The sequence below is a fragment of the Sminthopsis crassicaudata genome, chromosome 6 (genome assembly GCF_048593235.1).
Source record: "Sminthopsis crassicaudata isolate SCR6 chromosome 6, ASM4859323v1, whole genome shotgun sequence".
Taxonomy (NCBI): Eukaryota; Metazoa; Chordata; class Mammalia; order Dasyuromorphia; family Dasyuridae; genus Sminthopsis; species Sminthopsis crassicaudata.
Window position 1 is genome coordinate 206920136 of NC_133622.1, and position 18592 is coordinate 206938727.

At 38.2% G+C, this 18592-nt stretch overlaps 1 protein-coding gene across 5 annotated transcripts in view; it reads right to left on the bottom strand.

Annotated features, from left to right (window-relative positions):
- Positions 1-2137: 2137 nt before the first annotated feature.
- The window catches only part of LOC141546025 (uncharacterized), a 33301-nt gene continuing 16846 nt past the window's right edge, over positions 2138-18592 (bottom strand). For 2 of the 5 annotated variants that reach the window (XM_074273503.1, XM_074273507.1), the window contains exons 1-3: positions 12348-13045; positions 11963-12094; positions 2138-4897 (exon numbers count right to left, since the gene is read on the bottom strand). In XM_074273503.1, the coding sequence (XP_074129604.1) occupies positions 3266-4897; positions 11963-12055 (1725 nt within the window). In that variant the 5' untranslated portion in view covers positions 12056-12094; positions 12348-13045 and the 3' untranslated portion in view covers positions 2138-3265. Of the gene's footprint in view, positions 4898-11962; positions 12095-12347; positions 13072-13115; positions 13276-13681; positions 13904-18592 lie in introns of those variants that run through there. The other 3 variants (XM_074273505.1, XM_074273504.1, XM_074273506.1) reach the window with 3 other exon arrangements.

Here is an 18592-nt window from a genome sequence, read left to right on the forward strand (position 1 = left end):
TCTGTATTCTCTTGTCTTTTCATAGATCGACAAAAGTGGAGGGTCATATAGATGCCTGCCTCTTCTCTACTGGTGGCCAGAGATCATGAAGCAGATTCTTGGCATTTTGGTATTGTTCTTATGGCTGTCCTGTATCTTTAGCTATTTTCATTGTTTTCCTGTGTGCTGTCTCCCTAACTAGACAGCAAGAATTAGTCTTTTCCCTAACTGATCATCTCTTCCAGAGTGCCCAGCACAATGCTAGGCACTTACCTTGTGCCTAATAAAATTGCTGATTAGCATTTATTTGAAAGAATACACATGGCATTGCATTTCCAGACCAGGTATTTTCACTGGCTACTCTCCATGCCTAAAAATTTCTCCCTCCTCATCTCCTGGCTTCCCCAGCTTCAAGTCCCAGTTAAAAAAAACAGGAATAATTTCCTGATTTCTTAATTCTAGTGCCTCAATTGATTACTTAAAATTTATCCTGGATATAGCTTATTTGTATGTAGTTCTTTGCATATTTTTCCATTCGACTGGGAGCACAGTGAGAGCAGGATTATCTTTGCCTTGCTTGGTATCATCAGCATTTAGCCACAGGCACAGTGTCTAGAACATAACTGGGCACTTAATACTTATTGACTGAATATACTTGGGGGAAGGAAGACTGATAAGAATCCCATCAAGATTGCAGTCCTAAAGTTGTGTATATAAATATTTGTCTTTTTTCTCTGGAGTCAGACTTGAGAAAGTGCAAGAGAAGAACAGAACATACTTGCATGGAAATTGCAAGAGGCTTCTTTCTTTTTTCTTTCAGTTACTTGGATTCTGGAGTCCAGAAATTCCAATCAGCAGCATAAATATTGTCCTTATGAACAGGAGGATGTGGTGATTCTCAACCTAGCCACCCTGTTTCTGGAGATGCAGAGCAAATAGTTACATCATCTATTTCATGGTTGGCAAAGTGAGGGAAACCAAATTAGCTATATTACCCTTATTATCAGGCTCATTTCCTCATTTTTCTCATGAGGTTTTTCATGGCTTCCTGTGGTTTCCCACTGTGGTAAATCCATTTCAATGGGTTAATGTGTACTTCAGGTAGTGGAGGTCTCTGGGGAAATACTTGTCTAGGTGGGTCTGGGAGGTCACAAGAAGCATCCTGAGTTAGAGAGATCACTCTAAGAATATGCCAAAGAGAATAACTAACCCAAAGACTCTGGTTAGTTTTGGTTAACCAAAGACTGATGGTTCCCTAGGAATAGATTCTGAGGACATTGTCTTTCCTCTCCCCTCTGTGAAGGAAGAGTTGGGAAGAAAAAAAAAAAAAGACACCAGGACAGATAAATCCCCCAGGATTGCAGAAGATAGAAGAGAGGGAACATTCAGCAGGAGGTAAGCCTAGTTTCTGGTATTCTTATAAACATTTTAAAATAAATTTTATTCCACCTCAGTTTTTCCTCTTGTTTCCTATATGGATTCTCAGGTCTGGGAGTAGCTAGGTGGAACAGTAGATAAAGCATCAGCCCTGGAGTCTCAGGACCTGAGTTCAAATCCTGCCTCAGTCACTTACTTGCTGTATGACTCTGGACAAGTTCCTAAGTCCTCATTTATTTAAAAAAAAAATCAAGTCTAATATAGAAAGTTCCAGAGAACTATTTGAGACTGATTAAAGTTTTGCCAGCTACGAAGAAGTCATCACCACCAAACGCTGTCTATCAAGCTCCTGCTTATATTGTAAAGTGAGGGAAGGCAAGATATTTTCTACAGGAAAGGAAAACCCAACTGTAGCTTCAGTTGGTGTAGTTACCATTTGATCTGAATGCCAAGCATGTACATCAAGACTGTCATGGTGTGATGGATTAAATGATAGTCTTAATAACAGTTTTCTTTACTGTTGCTTATGTGATATAGACACAAACACACACACAGACCATACACTGTTATGTAAAACATTCATTATATGGTAAAAAGCTTACAAATTGTAATGTTCTTTGCCCTACTATTTTTATATTCCCATAGAATAAAAGGGCACATGATAAGTATATAACAAAAAAAAAAAAAGAAAGAAAAACAGATGCATAAAGGACTTTTATTTCAACATCAAATCAAAGAACAAGAAAAAAAAGTTTATAACTGTTTCACAAGTTTTTCCTCTAAACACAATGTCAGTTCAAGCTATCACCAATTCCTTGAAGCCAGTTTTTTAGCACTTGGTGAAATGCAATGAAGAAATCACTAGCTATACTTAAACACACATACATACACATCTAAAACATACTAAAAAAAATTAGGGTATTGAAATTTGTCTTTTTCATCTTAGAAGAACAACAATTTAGAAAACCTCAAATTGTTTCTATTGCTCATGGCTGAAAATTCTGGGAGAAAAGGCAATATTTGAAAACAAAATTATTTTAGACTGTCAACTTCCATTATAAAGAATATATACAGTCATGTTTTTTAGATACCCAAACAGCATTCCATTATAGAAAATATATAGTCATGTCACCTCCTCTCTTTTCTTACTCATCCCTATAATTACTATTATATCTAGTAGTTAGAAAATATGTTATGAAAGCTGTAGACAGCCTAATGCCTGAAGAGTACCATTTAAATATCTTAAAATTGTGAACAATAAAGAAAATGGAGTGGGCTGACTACTAGTATTATGTAAAAGACCATTCTTCCAGAAATGACACTCCTCTCCCTTATATAAATGCCCAGATGAAAATTTAGGGAAAGGTGTTTTTTTTTTCCTCCCACTACTCATGATCCTGAAAATTAATGTGTGCAGTTCAGTGCACTGAGACTAAGCTTACAAAGGCCTGGTTTAATGAGATATGGCAAACCCACATACAGGTTGTCTACCTGTCGCCAAAAGATCTCAAGTCTTTGTAATTTTTTTTAGCTTTTTTTTTTAGGCTTTGTGAAGCCTACACACTAGGTGACTGAATTTTTTTCACTTTTCATCTAAGCTTTTTAGTGTTTTGTAGACATAGCCACAGTGAGCATTAAAAGTATTAATATTAAGATAGTGCCCTCTAATTCAAAAGGAGAGCAGGCCTTGACTCTATGTTTTAAATATCTACATTGGTTGAAATTTCCATTTTAGCATCACAAAGAAGTTCAGCTACCAACTCCCCAGTCTATTTTCATAAACCTAGGCAGAATATGCATTTACAATTAAATGAGAAAAATTCCATCTTTCTTGAATGCAAAATATTATACTGGAACATGCAAATCATATAACTATGTTTTAGACTGTGTGTCTGCTATCTCTGTTCAGCTAGATAGAATCTTCTGTTTCGTTCTTTAATTTTGCTAAAGGCTCTGTAGGAATGTTGGTTTCTGGTTCACCTTTTGTTTTAAAGAAAAAGGATGAATTAAGCTTTGTCTGAATATGTTCTATCTCATCTGGGTTTCTCAGCTGATTGCAAGCATACTTCTCTTGGCTGTCATCACTGAGAGCAGCAGTTGCTAGCCCTGAACCGATTATCTGATCTTCCACAGAACACACAGTCTCAGGAACATTTGGGGGAATTACGTGAACTCCATCACCACCAGCTAACGTGGTATGGGAAACATACTCAGAACTGTTCGCCCATGACCTGCTTCTTCCAGGCAAAGTCAAGTCCAGAGGCTTTTCACACAAATCTACTTCTCTTCTGAAGAGTAAAGAGGTAGCTAATATTGAGGAACCAAAGAAATCCTCTGTCTGGATGGCTTTCTCTTTTGTACCTGAATATTTTCTGATTTTCTCAAAGCGTTTTAAATTACCCTGAGAAAGGTTGCTACTCTCTGCAACTGTTTCTCCATTCAAAACAATTTCTCCATTTGAAGACAGCTGCAGCAAATTATTTGGAGAATGACTGGGTTTATCACTCAGTTCCCTACTCCCATTCTTAGCCCGTTTAGGAGCAGGTGAGGATAAAGAACTGCTAAGACTATCAGAAACATGCCTTGATAACAAAGACCTTTGAGTTAAAAAAATATCTTGGCTATGATCAAAACTGCTGTCCATATCTTCAGTACTTGACTTTGCTACTGGAGAATCCCCCTTCTCTGTCAGGCTTCCTGTAGAGAATTCCTCTTCTGAATTATTAGTTTTAAAGTCCGAGTTAATAGGACTAGATGACAAAAGAGGTTGTAGGCCATTTGGGCATCTCTTTGTTTCAAAGGTTTTAACTCCTATTGCCTGCCCAACAGAGATTGCCTTATGTGATTTCCTACGCTTCTTGAAACCCATCAGGATGCCATCTTCAAAATAGCATAATGCAGAATTAAAACCCTTATGTTTGCACAAGGCTTTACCATCATCATTGTCTCTAGAAATGCTGGCTACCTGTTCATCGTCGCTGTCATATAAGTAGGGATTTTGTGATGGTAGGGCATGTAAGCACTGACAGAGTAGCCTAGCCTTGTTTTTATTCCTTTTTGGTAGTTTGGGGCTTTTACAAGCTCTTTTGAAATTTCCATCTGGTAGTTGGTCTTGACTATCGCTTTTTTGGGGTGTTTTTTTCCCTTTTACTTTCTTTTCCATAATAGACAAAGACATTGATGAAAGAGAAAAAGATTGGTTCTGACAACCATCATTTTGGGTTGGTTTGATATACTCCAGATCACTTTTTATATCATTGCCAAGATTTCTGCTTTTAGAATTTTTATTCTTCTCAAAAGCTGAAGCACTGGAAATCTTTGAAGCATTTTTTGACAGACTATAGCTCTCTAAACCTATCAGGTCTTCTCTGTCTTTACACAGTTGTATATTCTGACTGTTCATTGGAGCCTTCCATTCTTTGTATTTTCTAGGTTTTTCTTTTACATGGTAATAAACTTTACTGAAGTTTTCCTTGTTATCATCAGAGCTTTCAAAGTGGCCAAGAAGTTTTGCTTCTTCATCTGATTCTGATGGAATACACTTGAAATAATATTTTTAAAAAAGAGAAAGAGGTTAGATTTACTTCACTTATTGGATAAGTGTGCATTAAGTGTCTTAACATATATGCATAACCTAGGTGCTAGGTGCTATGGCCATTGCCCTCAAGAAGCTCAATATCTTATTGGGAAGATCAGAGTCAATCAATCAATGAGCAAGCATTTACCTAATATATGTCAATCCCTGTGCTAAACTAGATAAAGTATTTAATGAAACCATTAAAGAATGGTTTCAAGATATAAACAAAATCGTGGTACAAATAAGCAAATCAAAAACCTATGTTAATAGTAACATTGCTCTTCAAAAATCAAATGTACATTATTGGTACATTAGGAAGAACATGATAAAGAGAATAAATTCTATTATGGCCCTAGAATATGTGTTTTGGCACATATGGCAACAACATAAAATGATTGCTTTTCTACAAGGAAGATATTTCTTCCCCATATAGTTGAGTAATAGTATAAGCTAGGCAAAAGTTACCTCCCCAATTTCCTTTCCTCTCCTCCACTCCCTAACACTCCCCAAACCAGGGCATGCTTGGAAAGAGTTATGCAAACACATTAGGATAAAGAAATCACAATGATGCAGAAATAATAGATCCAAGGAAAAAGTAACAGAAGTCATGTAATAGAGAAGCTATCATGTATCTTCCTTCATTAAGGCAATATTCCAAAAGGAATAATAAGCAAGGGATGTGAGCATCTGCTGATGAGACAACCTAACTACTTACAACAGTTGAGACAGGCAATCATTGCTAAGGGATAATTATGGGTATAATTTAATAAGAAAATAAAAATAAAAAAATCCCTAGAAAATAAGACCTATCTGCAGTCAATCTCTTAGAGTTGATTTGCATCCCTTAGAATGACCTATTCAAATCCAGATACCAAGAGCAATGTCTCATCTCTTTTTTCAGGGGTTCTACTTCTCCTTTCTAATAGTGGATATTGAAAGATAAGTAGGAAGTTCATTCAGTCCAACTGGAGAGATTAGAAGGGGAAGTAGCTGCTGATGAAAAATGGCCTCAGAATAAACTAATTTCTATTTATCTAAGAGTGGATTTTGGAAGCAGAGTGCCTAATTCTATTCCATCATTATCATTTTTGATTAAGTAAATGATCTTATACATAACTAACACATAAAGAGAATGTTGTGAGTCCCATTTTTAAACACACAACTGAAAAAACTACAATGCAGAAATTAATCAGATTTTTAGTCAATTGATAAAAGTTTCAGAGGTAGATGAAACTTCATTTCTAAAAGAAGTAATATTGTTTAGCTAAAAATAATACAAATAGTTACCAGTAGTATAGTACCAATAAATACTAATAGTTAAAAGTGATTGATTTTGTAATCATATTATACATGTTGAAATTAGTATACGCTCAAGAAAAATTACTGTTCTCTTTCTACTATATCAGCAGTTGGTTCAGCAAATTTGTTTTCTGAATAATCCCCCACCATATTAGAAGTAGGACCAATCCTTCACATTCATATAGTGATCTATGGTTTTGAGTTGCTTTCACACACAAAGTTGACAAAGGCAGTAATTGTGAAAATATGTTAAATAGCAAGCTAGATGTAGTTAGAATGTAAATTCTGTGCAATCTGACTGGCACATCCAGCAGTCCTTGAAGAATGGCACTTTGGCAGGTCATATTATGTAAGGCAAAACAGGGTAATGGAAAAACACCAGACAGTGAGACTGGTTAAAGATCCATTTGTCAAAATGTTTCAATTAAAACTGAACACAACTGATCAAATAACAACTGAAAGACAAAATAAACACTTCAATCATTTGAAGTAAACTTCTATCACCTAACAGATAATATTAAAATTGTGTTTAGTGCCTACCCAAATGGCTAAAAATACCAATAATAACTAGCATTTACATAGCACTTAAAAGCTCTTCTATGGGCCCCATAGGGACTTAGAAAACCACAAGTTAATGTTATCTATATTCTATTCTTATTATTTTGTTAAATAGTTCCCCATTATATTTTGGAGTTTTATAGATTGCACTCATTTTGTTAAATTTATTTTGTTAAATAGTTCCCCATTATATTTTGGAGTTTTATAGATTGCACTCATTTTGTTAAATTTATTTTGTTAAATAATTCCTCATTACATTTTGGAGTTTTATAGACAGAGTACTGTGAATTTGACGTTTTTGCTCTAAGCAAGTTAACAGATCAACAGGCTTTTAGTCTGCAATTACCATGGGCTAAGTCCTTATTAGGTGCCAGAGATACAAAACCTGAAAATGAAACAGTTGAAGCCTTCAAAAAACTCACCTGCAGTATCAGCAATATTGTGTGATGATAAACTATGAATGGCTCAGCTCTTCTCAGAAACACAAGGATCCAAAACAAGCACAAAGTACTCAAGAAAGAAAATGCTATCTACATCCAGATAAAGAACTCATGGACTCTAAATGCTGATATAAGCACATTTTTTTCACTTACTTTATTCTTTCTTGTGTTTTTTCCCTTTTGATCTGTTTCTTCTTTCACAACTGTGACTAATATAGAAATATCATGTTTTACATGACAGCATGTGCATAACCTATGTCAAATTGCTTGCCATTTTCAGAAGAGGAGAGGGGAGGGAAGAAGAAAGAACTTGGAATTCAAAATTTTATTAAAATGAAATGTTATATATCTGATTACTTGCTATCTAAGGGAAGGAATGGGGGAAAGGAGGAGAAAAATTGGAACACAAGGTTTTGCAAGGGTTAATGTTAAAAAATTATCCATGCATATGATTTGAAAATAAAAATTGTTAATAAAAAATTAAAAAGATAAAATAAATGAAATGCTAAAAATTGACTTGACATTTAATTGGAAAAAATATATTTTTATATTTAAATTAATCTTTAAAATTCCACTATCTATAGGGAAAGAAATATGTTCAACTTTCTCATTTTAAATGTTGGCAAACCAAGGCTCAGTATAGTAAAGTAATTTGCCCATAAGTTGGGTGACTTGTGGCTGAGCTAGAATTAGGACCCAGGCCTCCTGGCACCAGATCCTGATTCTTTCCATTATAACAACTTACCTCAAATTCTTTCCTATAACTCCTAGATCTGTTTCTATTAGGAAAAAAATATATAGTGTAATGGAACAAGCTAGATACAAAATAGGAGCTAGCAGGAAAAGAAAGCTTCATGTCTAAAGGGACAAGAGCTAAGTGTAAAATTCCTACACTCAGTGAGGATAGATAGGAGCAGTATTGAATGGGATGATTTACTTTGGAAAATTCTTCACAAAATTTTTTGCTTTTTTCTTTAGTTATTTTAAGCCAGCAATTTGGAGAGGTTTTTCTGTTAACCCTATTTTTGCTTTAAAATTTTTTAACTTGGATTTTTTAAAATGCTGTTTATTTTGTTTGTAAACAATTTTGTGATTGTGCCCAAAAAGTCATTTTTTAAAAATTTTGCTATAAAGATTGTAAAGATCATTTGTCAATACCTCTGATATTTTATAAATTAATAAACTGAGGCAAAAAGGTTAACAAACTTTGTTCACTGTGACTGTCCTTTGACTTTCAGCTTCTTTTTATGTGCTATTTACCTTATTATAAAATATACTATAAGCTCAAGGGTAGGGACTGTCTTTTTTGCTATTTGTATCCCTAATGCTTTTTTCCTGGCACACAGTAAGCATTTAATAAATGCTTGTTGTCTTGACTTGAAAAGACACATATTTTAATTTAGTTTTGACTCTAAGTAGCTAGGAAACTGATTCCACATCTAGTGCTATTTCTACTATCCAATCTATTCCATACTATATTATCTACTTTGGAACTAGGAGAGTTGATCCAAATCCCAGAGAAAACTTCATCACTTTGATGGAATCTTTTTGGTCTGAATTTTTACCAGCTTCTGCCAGACCTCAGCATTGGCTAAACACATCCATATCCAATGACTAACATAGGCAAAAGGGATAGAGACACTTCTTGTGGGCAGAAGTTTGCCATTACATCTTTTTTTCCTAACAGAAACAGATCTAGTGGTTCCAGAGAAGAACCTGGAAAAGGATTGTTTTGGAATCTTTTGGAAAGAGGACTGAACCTGGAGTCAGAAGAGTTGGGTCCTAGCTCAGTCACTTATCACCCTTGCAAATGCCAGTCAAGCACCAGACTTAAAATTAAGGGTCTGAACTGGATGATCTCCTTTTTCAATAGTTCTATGGGGGCATAGATGGTCCACTCTAGCCCTTAGGCTAAACAATCCCTCAGGGCCTCAGCTTCCTCCTCTGTAAAATAATTAAGTCAGGCCTTTTCCCACTCTAACATGTAGTGAGTCTGATCAATTATTCCCACCACCTGGGATTCTTGGGACAGGGAAAAGAAAAGTGTTGTAGTTTTGTGTTGGTCTATCTGTTTTCTGTAGACGGCCTAGAAATACCTAGCCTAAGTTCAGTTTCCAGAAATGAGAGGCAAGTTCAGAAGGAGTAATCCTGTATTGGGGCTTGGCAGGCTTCCAGCTCTATACATACATTTGAAGTAGCCAGGGGAGTCAGTACATGTAATCCTTTACCCATGTACTCAACTCAGGAACAGGCCTCCAGCAGCTACAGTTAGAGCAGATCCCCATCCTCCCCAAGAAAACAGAGAAATAACATTTCTTAAGTCTTCTCACTTCAAGGTAAAGGAACTACAGGTGACACCTTCTGGTTTGACCTTATCAGGAGATATGCTGTAGTTTCAGGGAAAGCACTCCATTCCCTCATCTTGCCTCACCCCACTCAAGACTTTATAGTGATCACCCTGCATTCCAGAAGGAGCCCAATTGTGTGATTTCAGCCTCTGAGTTTCTCTAGCTTCCTAAAAGGCCTTCAGAGGCTCAAAGTCCACTTCCTGCAGGCCTTCTTTCCCAAGACTCTCAGATGGCTGGCATCATCTCCCTTTCAGTTTGACATCTATCTTCTCTCTATCTAGCATAAATCAATATCTTTCTATTCTATCTCCCCTACCCTCTCTCACCCCTGTCTGTCTCTCCTTTCTCTCTTTCCTTCTGTTTCTCCTCTCTTGTCTTTTTCTCTCCCTCCTCCCCCCTCTCTCCTCCTCCCCATTCTGTCTCTCTGTCTCCTTTCTATATTTATCCCTCTGTCTGCCTATTTATCCTCTCTTTACAACACACATATATAGATATGCACATACTCAGATATGTGTGTGTACCTAGTTATTTATATGCTGCCTCATCCCCACTGTAGCCCCACTGTTTGTTTTGTTTATCTCGCTGGTTTTCGTTTTTAGTCATGTCCAATCTCTCTAGGCCTCAGTTTCCACATTTGTAAAATGAAAGGATTGAATTGTATGATCTCTAAGTTTCCTTCTAGCCAGAATGTCTTTGATTCTATGAGATTTTTGGTGAATTGACCAAGCATTGACAATGATCCTATGGAAGAACAAGGTTCAATGTGACTCTGGGAAAGGAAAACTAAAATGGGGTGGATTCTGAGTCATGCTGAAGCTACCTTCTCTTTAGCATCCTACTCTCTTCTCCCCAGTGTATATCATGTCTAGGAAGTTAAAGAAGGGAGAAAGTGCCTGCCTACCATGGTTATTATATATCTGTTGAATTGAACATAATCTTAATAGCACAACTAAGAAATTACCAGCAATTTCATCCACTAAGATGCAAGATTTTGACCATTAATCTGTTTTTTATCTGGATATCCATGCAAAACATTATTATACATCTCCAAACGCCTACTCTAATACATTCAACATTAAATATTTTTTACTAAAGGAAATAAGAACAGTGGATAGTGGGTCTGACTGGAAGTCAGGAAGACTTACATTAAAATCCCATCTCTAATACTTAATGATATGTGGTGCTGGGTTAATCACTAGGACACAATGTTCTAATGCCTCAGGCAACTTTGTAACACAAAGTCAACAACTGTATATAGCTGGTAGGATCTTCTGCACCCAATTCAGGACTACTACATACCACTGAAAGTCAAAAAAAGGGAGGGTAGGGAACCTCCTACTTATAAGGTCATCAAAGTGGTTTGGAAATAAACTTGGTCATTTTCCTTCTCAACTTGATCATAGAATCATAAAATATTCAAATTGTTCATACTACATCACCTGCTTCCCAGACTAAACAAATTTCCCAAATGAGAAAACTGATTCTCAGAAAAGGAAAACAGACTCGTGGGATGATAGTTCTGGAGCTAGAAGGGGCTCAGAGCCTGGCTAGTGCTATCCCCTCACTTTATGAGGAGGAAATTGAGGCCCAGGGAAGTTATGTGAGTTAGCTAAGATCATACAAGTAGGAACCTAATGTCAAAAAAGAATTCCTTTTTTGAAAATTGTTCATTTCAGGTGCTTTAAGTGAAGCTGGTTCTTCTGGATCCATGAAACTTCTTCCTTGAAACTCATCCAGACATTTGTTCCCAATTCTCTTCTTCCACATTCTACCAGTATTTTAAGGATATGTGGTTTTCCTCCCCCCCCCCCCCCCCCCCCCCCCCCCCCCCCCCCCCGTTAAGTAGTGAGTTTGGTGGGGGCAGGAAACATGGTGTTCTTCTATTTCCCCAGTATTTCTCACCCAGTAAAAGATGAGGGAAGGATCAAGGGAGGACGGAAGGAAGGAAGGAAGGAAGGAAGGAAGGAAGGAAGGAAGGAAGGAAGGAAGGAAGGAAGGAAGGAAGGAAGGAAGGAAGGAAGGAAGGAAGGAAGGAAGGAAGAGGAAGGAAGGAAGGAAGGAAGGAAGGAAGGAAGGAAGGAAGGAAGGGAAGAAGGGAAGAAGGGAAGGAGGAAAGGAGGGAGGGAAGGAGGAAAGGAGGAGGGAGGGAAGGAGGAAAGGAGGGAGGGAGGGAGGGAAGAAGGGAAAGAGGAAAGGAGGGAGGGAGGGAAGGAAGGAGGGAAGAAGGAAGGGAGGGAGGGAGGGAGGAAGATCGAATAGCCCCTTCTATGGAACTGGGCTCTCCTGACTCCAGAGCAGTTTCTCTCGGATTTAAATCCCGGAGGACGCGGACGCCCCAGAGAAAAGCCCGAAGCTTGTCTCCTCGCAGCTGTGCCCCTTCTCACCTGCTCTCCAGCCCCGTCATCGTCAGGCCCGGGCGAGGAGAGGCACGGGCAGCAGTTCAGCTTCTTCTTTCCTTTTCTGTTCCTCTGAGCCATGACTCAGGGAAAGGGGCGTGGGTGTCGAGCCGGGTTTCCCTGACAAGAAAACAAGACCCTGTACTACTCGACAGCCCTGTAGTGGCTTGGCCGGCCGCCCGAGGGGGTGCCCCTCCCCCCAGCCCAGCTCGGTCCCTGGGGCCCCACAGTGACTCGGGGACCCCAAGGTCTGGCATGTGAGCGGGGGCGCCCTCTCTCCAGCTGTGTGACCCGAGGCTCCCATCCCCGGCCCGTGTAGTCCAGGGCTCTTTCCCGCTGCCCCCCACCGCGGGCTCCAAGCCCTGCATTTCACCTTTGGGGGCGCTGAGAGCGTCCTCGCCCGGGCTCGTGTGGGGTTGCGGAGCCCCAGCAGGAGGCCGGAGGTGAAGAGCCACACCGGCCCAGGCTTGGGGGCGGCCCGAGGCTCCCTCACCCTCCCAGCACAGACCCGGCGGACAAAGGCGGGGAGAGAGGACTGGCCGGGCCGGCGCGCGGTTAGCAAGGTGCCCCACCGAGGCAGCGGGGTGCGCGGGGACCCCGGCGACTTTTGAAAGGCGTGGGCCGCGGCTGGAGGGTGCCCAGCTCGCCCTGGCCTGCGCGCCCCCCCGCCGATCCGCGGGCCCGGCCGTTCCAAGGCCGCAGCACCAGCAGTGCGGGCGGGGAACCCTAGGCTTGGGAAACCCCAACCAGCCCAAGCCGCTCTAAACCGCCCCTTTGCTGCTTTCTTCTCGAGAGAAGGGGACGGGGACGGAGGTTCGAGCCCCATGGGGCACGCCGAGAGCCTCCCCCCAATGGAGTCGGGGCAGTAGCAGCTGCAGCAGCACAAAACGCCTTCCCTTTCCACTCCCAATTACAGCTGAGACAACGACCCTCAGAGAAGCTAAGTGGCCTCCGCGCAGTCTCACAACTAGCAGTCACGGGCCAGGGCAGCTCACACCCGGTACCCACCAGCTAAGGTGATTTCCTAGACCCCAAGGCCGGAAGGGACCTCAGAGAGAGGAAGGAGTCCAACTTGGCCCACGAAGGAATCCCCTCAATAACACACCCCACGAATGAAAACAACCAAAGAACTGAAACAAACCCAGATCAGGTGATTTGGATGTAATCATGTGGCTAATAAATATTTGAGGCTGCATTTGAACTCGGAACTTCCTGCCTCCAGGCCCAAGGTTCCATCCAGTGGAAGAAAAATCTTGTCCATAGAGGATGTAACTTTGAATGTTTTCTTGACAGCACATGCCCTTAGAGCAAAGTATAGAAAAGAAAAAAATAATTTATAACTAATTGATTATACTTCAGATGTGGAGTTATATACATCAATAATGTGATTGATTGGTGCCTGAACAGTGGAGGCCAAAAGGGCTGATTTAAACCATAGCCATATAAATTAAAATAAATCTGAACGCTCAGTAATTGAAACTCTGATAATGGTTTTCTATGTGGTCACTATTTCAAATGTTTATGCTTAACTTTTTTCTGAGTTACAACAAAAGGGTCAAGTTCAGGGCAGATGGTGAGGAAGAGGAGGAGGAAGGGAAAGAAAATACTCTCGAAATGAATGTTATAAAAAACAAAAAACATCAGTGAAACTTCCCCCCCCCCCAAAGGATTGATTATAAATAAGTACCCAAGATTCCCCCCATGTACCTTGTTGTAACTGGTTGGGCCCACTGAGACTAGAAAATCAAAGGTGGAAGCTTATAACTTGGAGCTTAAAATCTCACCAGATTTCAAGACTGATATCTTTTGGAGTCACAGAATAAGGGGACTGGGAAATAATAACAGCTTAGATTGGTGTGATCATGCCCTTTTTCTTGAGAACTCAATCCATTTTCATAGATATCATCTAGTTGTGTCCTCACAAACTCCCTGTAAAAAAAGAAATATTATAATTATCCTTCATTTATGTAGGCAAGTAAACATAAAGATTAGGCAGCTTTCCCACAATCAGTGCCAGTGCCAGTGCCTTGATGCCCAGATTCCACTATACTACAAACTGAACATACTGGGCAGGATGATCAAACCTACAACTACTTCTTCAATTGCTTGTTTTACAACTTAGTGCTGCCATCAGAAGCATAGAAGAAAATTATAATTCAAATTAATCAAGCAGTAAACATCTATTAAGTACCAACTATGTGCCAGTTACTGAATTAATTGCTAGGGATACAAATACCAAAAAAAGAAAGTTTCTGTCCTACAAGAATTCACGCTCTAATGGAGGAAGATAATACACAAAAGGAAGCTGAAATGTTGGTGAGCTGGGGAGAATGAAAAGATTCATGGTAAAGAAAAGACATGATGAAGAAATCAGTCAGAGGAGCCCCAAAGCAGTGTAGTCATGTGAGAAATGGAAAGACTTCAACCCACCTGGGATATCTCCATGAGGCTTGGTTGGATGGAGGTATAGAGGGCTATCTCCAAATGTTAAGTACCTCCTATGTATATGCATTCAAATTATAATTTCTGGAGAGTTTCCCCTTAACAGACTGCTAGTAGAGCCAATTAACTCAAACCAATTAACTAAATGGGATTAGTTAATTGGGATTAACTAAAATGACATAATTAGAGGAGTAGCAACAAAATATTCTCCTCATAAACCTGGATTAGTTTATCTACTGAGATGTTTTTCCTGGGATATGACCACTGCTTGGAGTCATAGGTCAGAGTTGGATGCCAAGTAAACATCAGAAATGCTAGTCTGCCTTGAACATCCCATACCCTCCATATCATTTAGCTAGTAAGTGTCCAAGGTAGTATTTGAGCTCATGTCTTCCTAATTCTAAGTCTTGCATTCTATCCACTGTGCCATCTTAATGCCTCTTATTTCAATTACACTTTTCTCAATATCCCCTGGGACATACTCTCCCCTATATCACGTGGGTGGAAGGAATAGATTAGGCTCAAAATGTAGCTCAGTTCCTACATAGAACTAGTCCCACCAAGTTTACATCCAGATATACATGTTAGATGCATCCTTCCATAGGGCTAGAATCACAAAAGTCACTAGCTAAGATCACTCTTTGCTCCCTGGGACATTGTGGCTGTTGTTATTTAGTTGGGTTTGATTCTTCATGACTCCATTGTGGGGTTTTCTTGGCAAAGATCCTGGAGCAGTTTGCTCTTTCCCAATTAGGGTAATTTTAAATATTTGTGTTAATTTGTGCCCTTTCCTTCTCCAGGCAGAGATTAAGATAGAAATTAAGTGATTTCCCTAGAATCACACAGTTAGTGAGTATCTGAGATCACATTTGAATCCAGATCTTCTTGACTCCAGCCCCAGCACTCTATCCATGAACCACCTACTGCCATACTGGTGTAAAAGCTGCCCTTTATTCTTACTCCTCTACTCCTGTGGTTCAAACTCCCAGCCTTTGAAACTTCCAAAATTGAAGATTCTGTGCTCTTCAACTAGGCTGAAAAAGAACAAACAAATTAGCTAAGGACCAAGACCCATTTCTCAGAAGATAGATCATCTCAGAGAGAAAAAAGCAATATTAGGATATTGTAATAGCATACTTTCATCAAGTACCTTGAAAAGAGCAACTGAATACAGTTAAGAGATGGCTGAAGCTAATTCATGTCTTTTAGAGGATACCAACAATTCTAGCCACCATAATCAAAGCAAGAGTCCTCTGACCATATGATTAGCCAACTGCAACTGGTTTCAGCATGTCCAAATATACAATACAATCTCTTCAAACTATCTAGAATGTTACTTTTTTAAAGAGTCAATGGATTAATAGATTGAAAGACAACAGATTGAGATGGCAAGAATCCAGGGAAGAGAGCACAGAGTTGTTTTCCTGTCCTAAATTTTACCAGCTGTGTGACCTTGCACAAGTTAGATATCACTTTCTTGATCTTTTAATCACAGGGTTGGACTAGATTAAACTCCTTTTTCTTCTCTGGATCTCAGTTCCTCCATTTGTAAAAGGAAATCATAAAAGGAAAAAGTAGACCATTTTGACTACAAAGTGTAATTATTTTTACATGAATCGAAATCATTTAGCTAAGATAAGAAGGAAAAATGTTGACTGGGAAAGATCTTTATATCCACTCTTTATGCCATGTGATCTTGGTGTCAAAGAACTGTGAGCGTCAGTTCCTCATTTGTAAAAATGAAAGGATTAAACTAGAAGACCTCTGAAGTCTTGTCTAGCTCTAAATCTGATGCTATCATAACTGAAAAAAATCCAATGACAAAGATATATAGATTCAGATATCCTGCTGAACCCTAGGGAAGTCTAGTATGGAAGAAAAGTTCCATTTATACTAAAATAATAGCAAATTGTAAAATCAGTGCATCAGTAGAATATTATTACATTATTAAAATGGCAAATATGATGAATTCAGAAAAAATGGAAAGACTCATGAATTGAGGCAGAGTGAAATAAACAGAAAATAATAGAAATATATAATATTCTAGAAAATAAAATACAATAATAACAATATAAATGAAAAGAATACTAAAACGAAGCCAAAAAATGTATAACTTCAATGAGAAACTAAGGTTTATGGGAAAAAAAGATGAATAAATGCAAAGACCTCCTTTCTTTGTAAAGGTAGAAGTTATGGGTATGAAAGGCTGCATACATTGTCAAGCACTGCTTTTGTTAGTTGTTTTTGCTTAGTTTTCTTTGTTACAAGGAAAGTTTCACTGTGGGGATGGGGACAAGAGTAGAAAAGAGGAAGAAATGATTGTGGTGTAAAAAACAAAAAACATCAATAAAACAAAAAAGTAAAATAACATGAAAGGGTTGAACTAGATGACTGCAAAGGGACTTTCCTCATCCTGAGTCTTGGTTTCCTCATCTACAAAATGAGGAAGGTCAAAGCAGTAATAAGGGGAAGTTTTATATCTCTACAGGCCTACATAAAATAGAGGAAGAGAGGGCCACCGACTTGGGCTTACAACTAAAATTATTAGAAAAGGAACAAATTAAAAACCCCCAGACAAACACAAAACTTGAAATTCAAAAAATAAAAGGTGAAATTAATAAAATTGAAAAAAAAAAAAAAAAACTATTGAATTAATTAATAAAACTAAGAATTGGTTCTATGAAAAAACCAACAAAATAGACAAACCCTTAGTAAACCTGATTAAAAAAAGAAAAGAGAAAAAGCAAATTATTAGTCTTGAAAATGAAAAGGGAGAACTCACCACTAATGAAGAGGAAATTAGAACAATAGTTAGGAGCTACTTTGTTCAACTTTATACCAATAAATTCTATAACTTAAATGAAATGAAAGAATACCTTCAAAAATATAGCTTGCCCAGATTAACAGAGGAAGAAGTAAGTAGTCTAAATAATCCCATCTCAGAAAAAGAAATAGAACAAGCTATTAACCAACTTCCTAAGAAAAAAATCCCCAGGACCAGATGGATTTACATATGAATTCTACCAAACACTTAAAGAACAACTAACTCCAATGCTATGTAAACTATTTGAAAAAATAGGGATTGAAGGAGTCCTACCAAATTCCTTTTGTGACACAGACATGGTACTGATACCTAAACCAGGTAGAGCGAAAACTGAGAAAGAAAACTATAGACCAATTTCCTTAATGAATATTGATGCTAAAATCTTAAATAAGATATTAGCAAAAAGACTTCAGAAAATCATCCCCAGGATAATACACTATGACCAAGTGGGATTTATACCAGGAATGCAGGGCTGGTTTAATATTAGGAAAACTATTAGTATAATTGACCATATTAATAATCAAATTAATAAAAACCATATGATCATCTCAATAGATGCAGAAAAAGCATTTGATAAAATCCAAAATCCATTCCTACTAAAAACGCTTGAGAGTATAGGAATAAATGGACTATTCCTTAAAATAATAACGAGCATATATTTAAAACCTCAAGTAAACATCATATGTAATGGCAATAAACTAGAACCTTTCCCTGTAAGATCAGGAGTGAAACAAGGTTGCCCACTATCACCATTACTATTCAATATAGTACTAGAAACTCTAGCCTTGGCAATAAGAGCCGAGAAAGAGATCCAAGGAATTAGAGTAGGAAATGAGGAAATCAAATTATCACTTTTCGCAGATGACATGATGGTATACTTAGAAAACCCCAAAGACTCTGCTAAAAAGCTATTAGAAATAATTCAGAATTTTAGCAAAGTCGCAGGATACAAAATAAATCCACATAAATCCTCAGGATTTTTATACATTACCAACACAATCCAACAGCAAGAGATACAAAGAGAAATTCCATTCAAAATAACAGTCGATAGTATAAAATATTTGGGAATATATCTACCAAAGGAGAGTCAGGAATTATATGAGCAAAATTACAAAACACTTGCCACAAAAATAAAGTCAGATTTAAATAATTGGAAAGACATTCAGTGCTCTTGGATAGGCCGAGTGAATATAATTAAGATGACAATACTCCCTAAACTAATCTATTTATTTAGTGCTATACCAATCAGACTCCCAAGAAACTATTTTAATGACCTAGAAAAAATAACAACAGAATTCATATGGAACAACAAAAGGTCGAGAATTTCAAGGGAAGTAATGGGAAAAAAATTA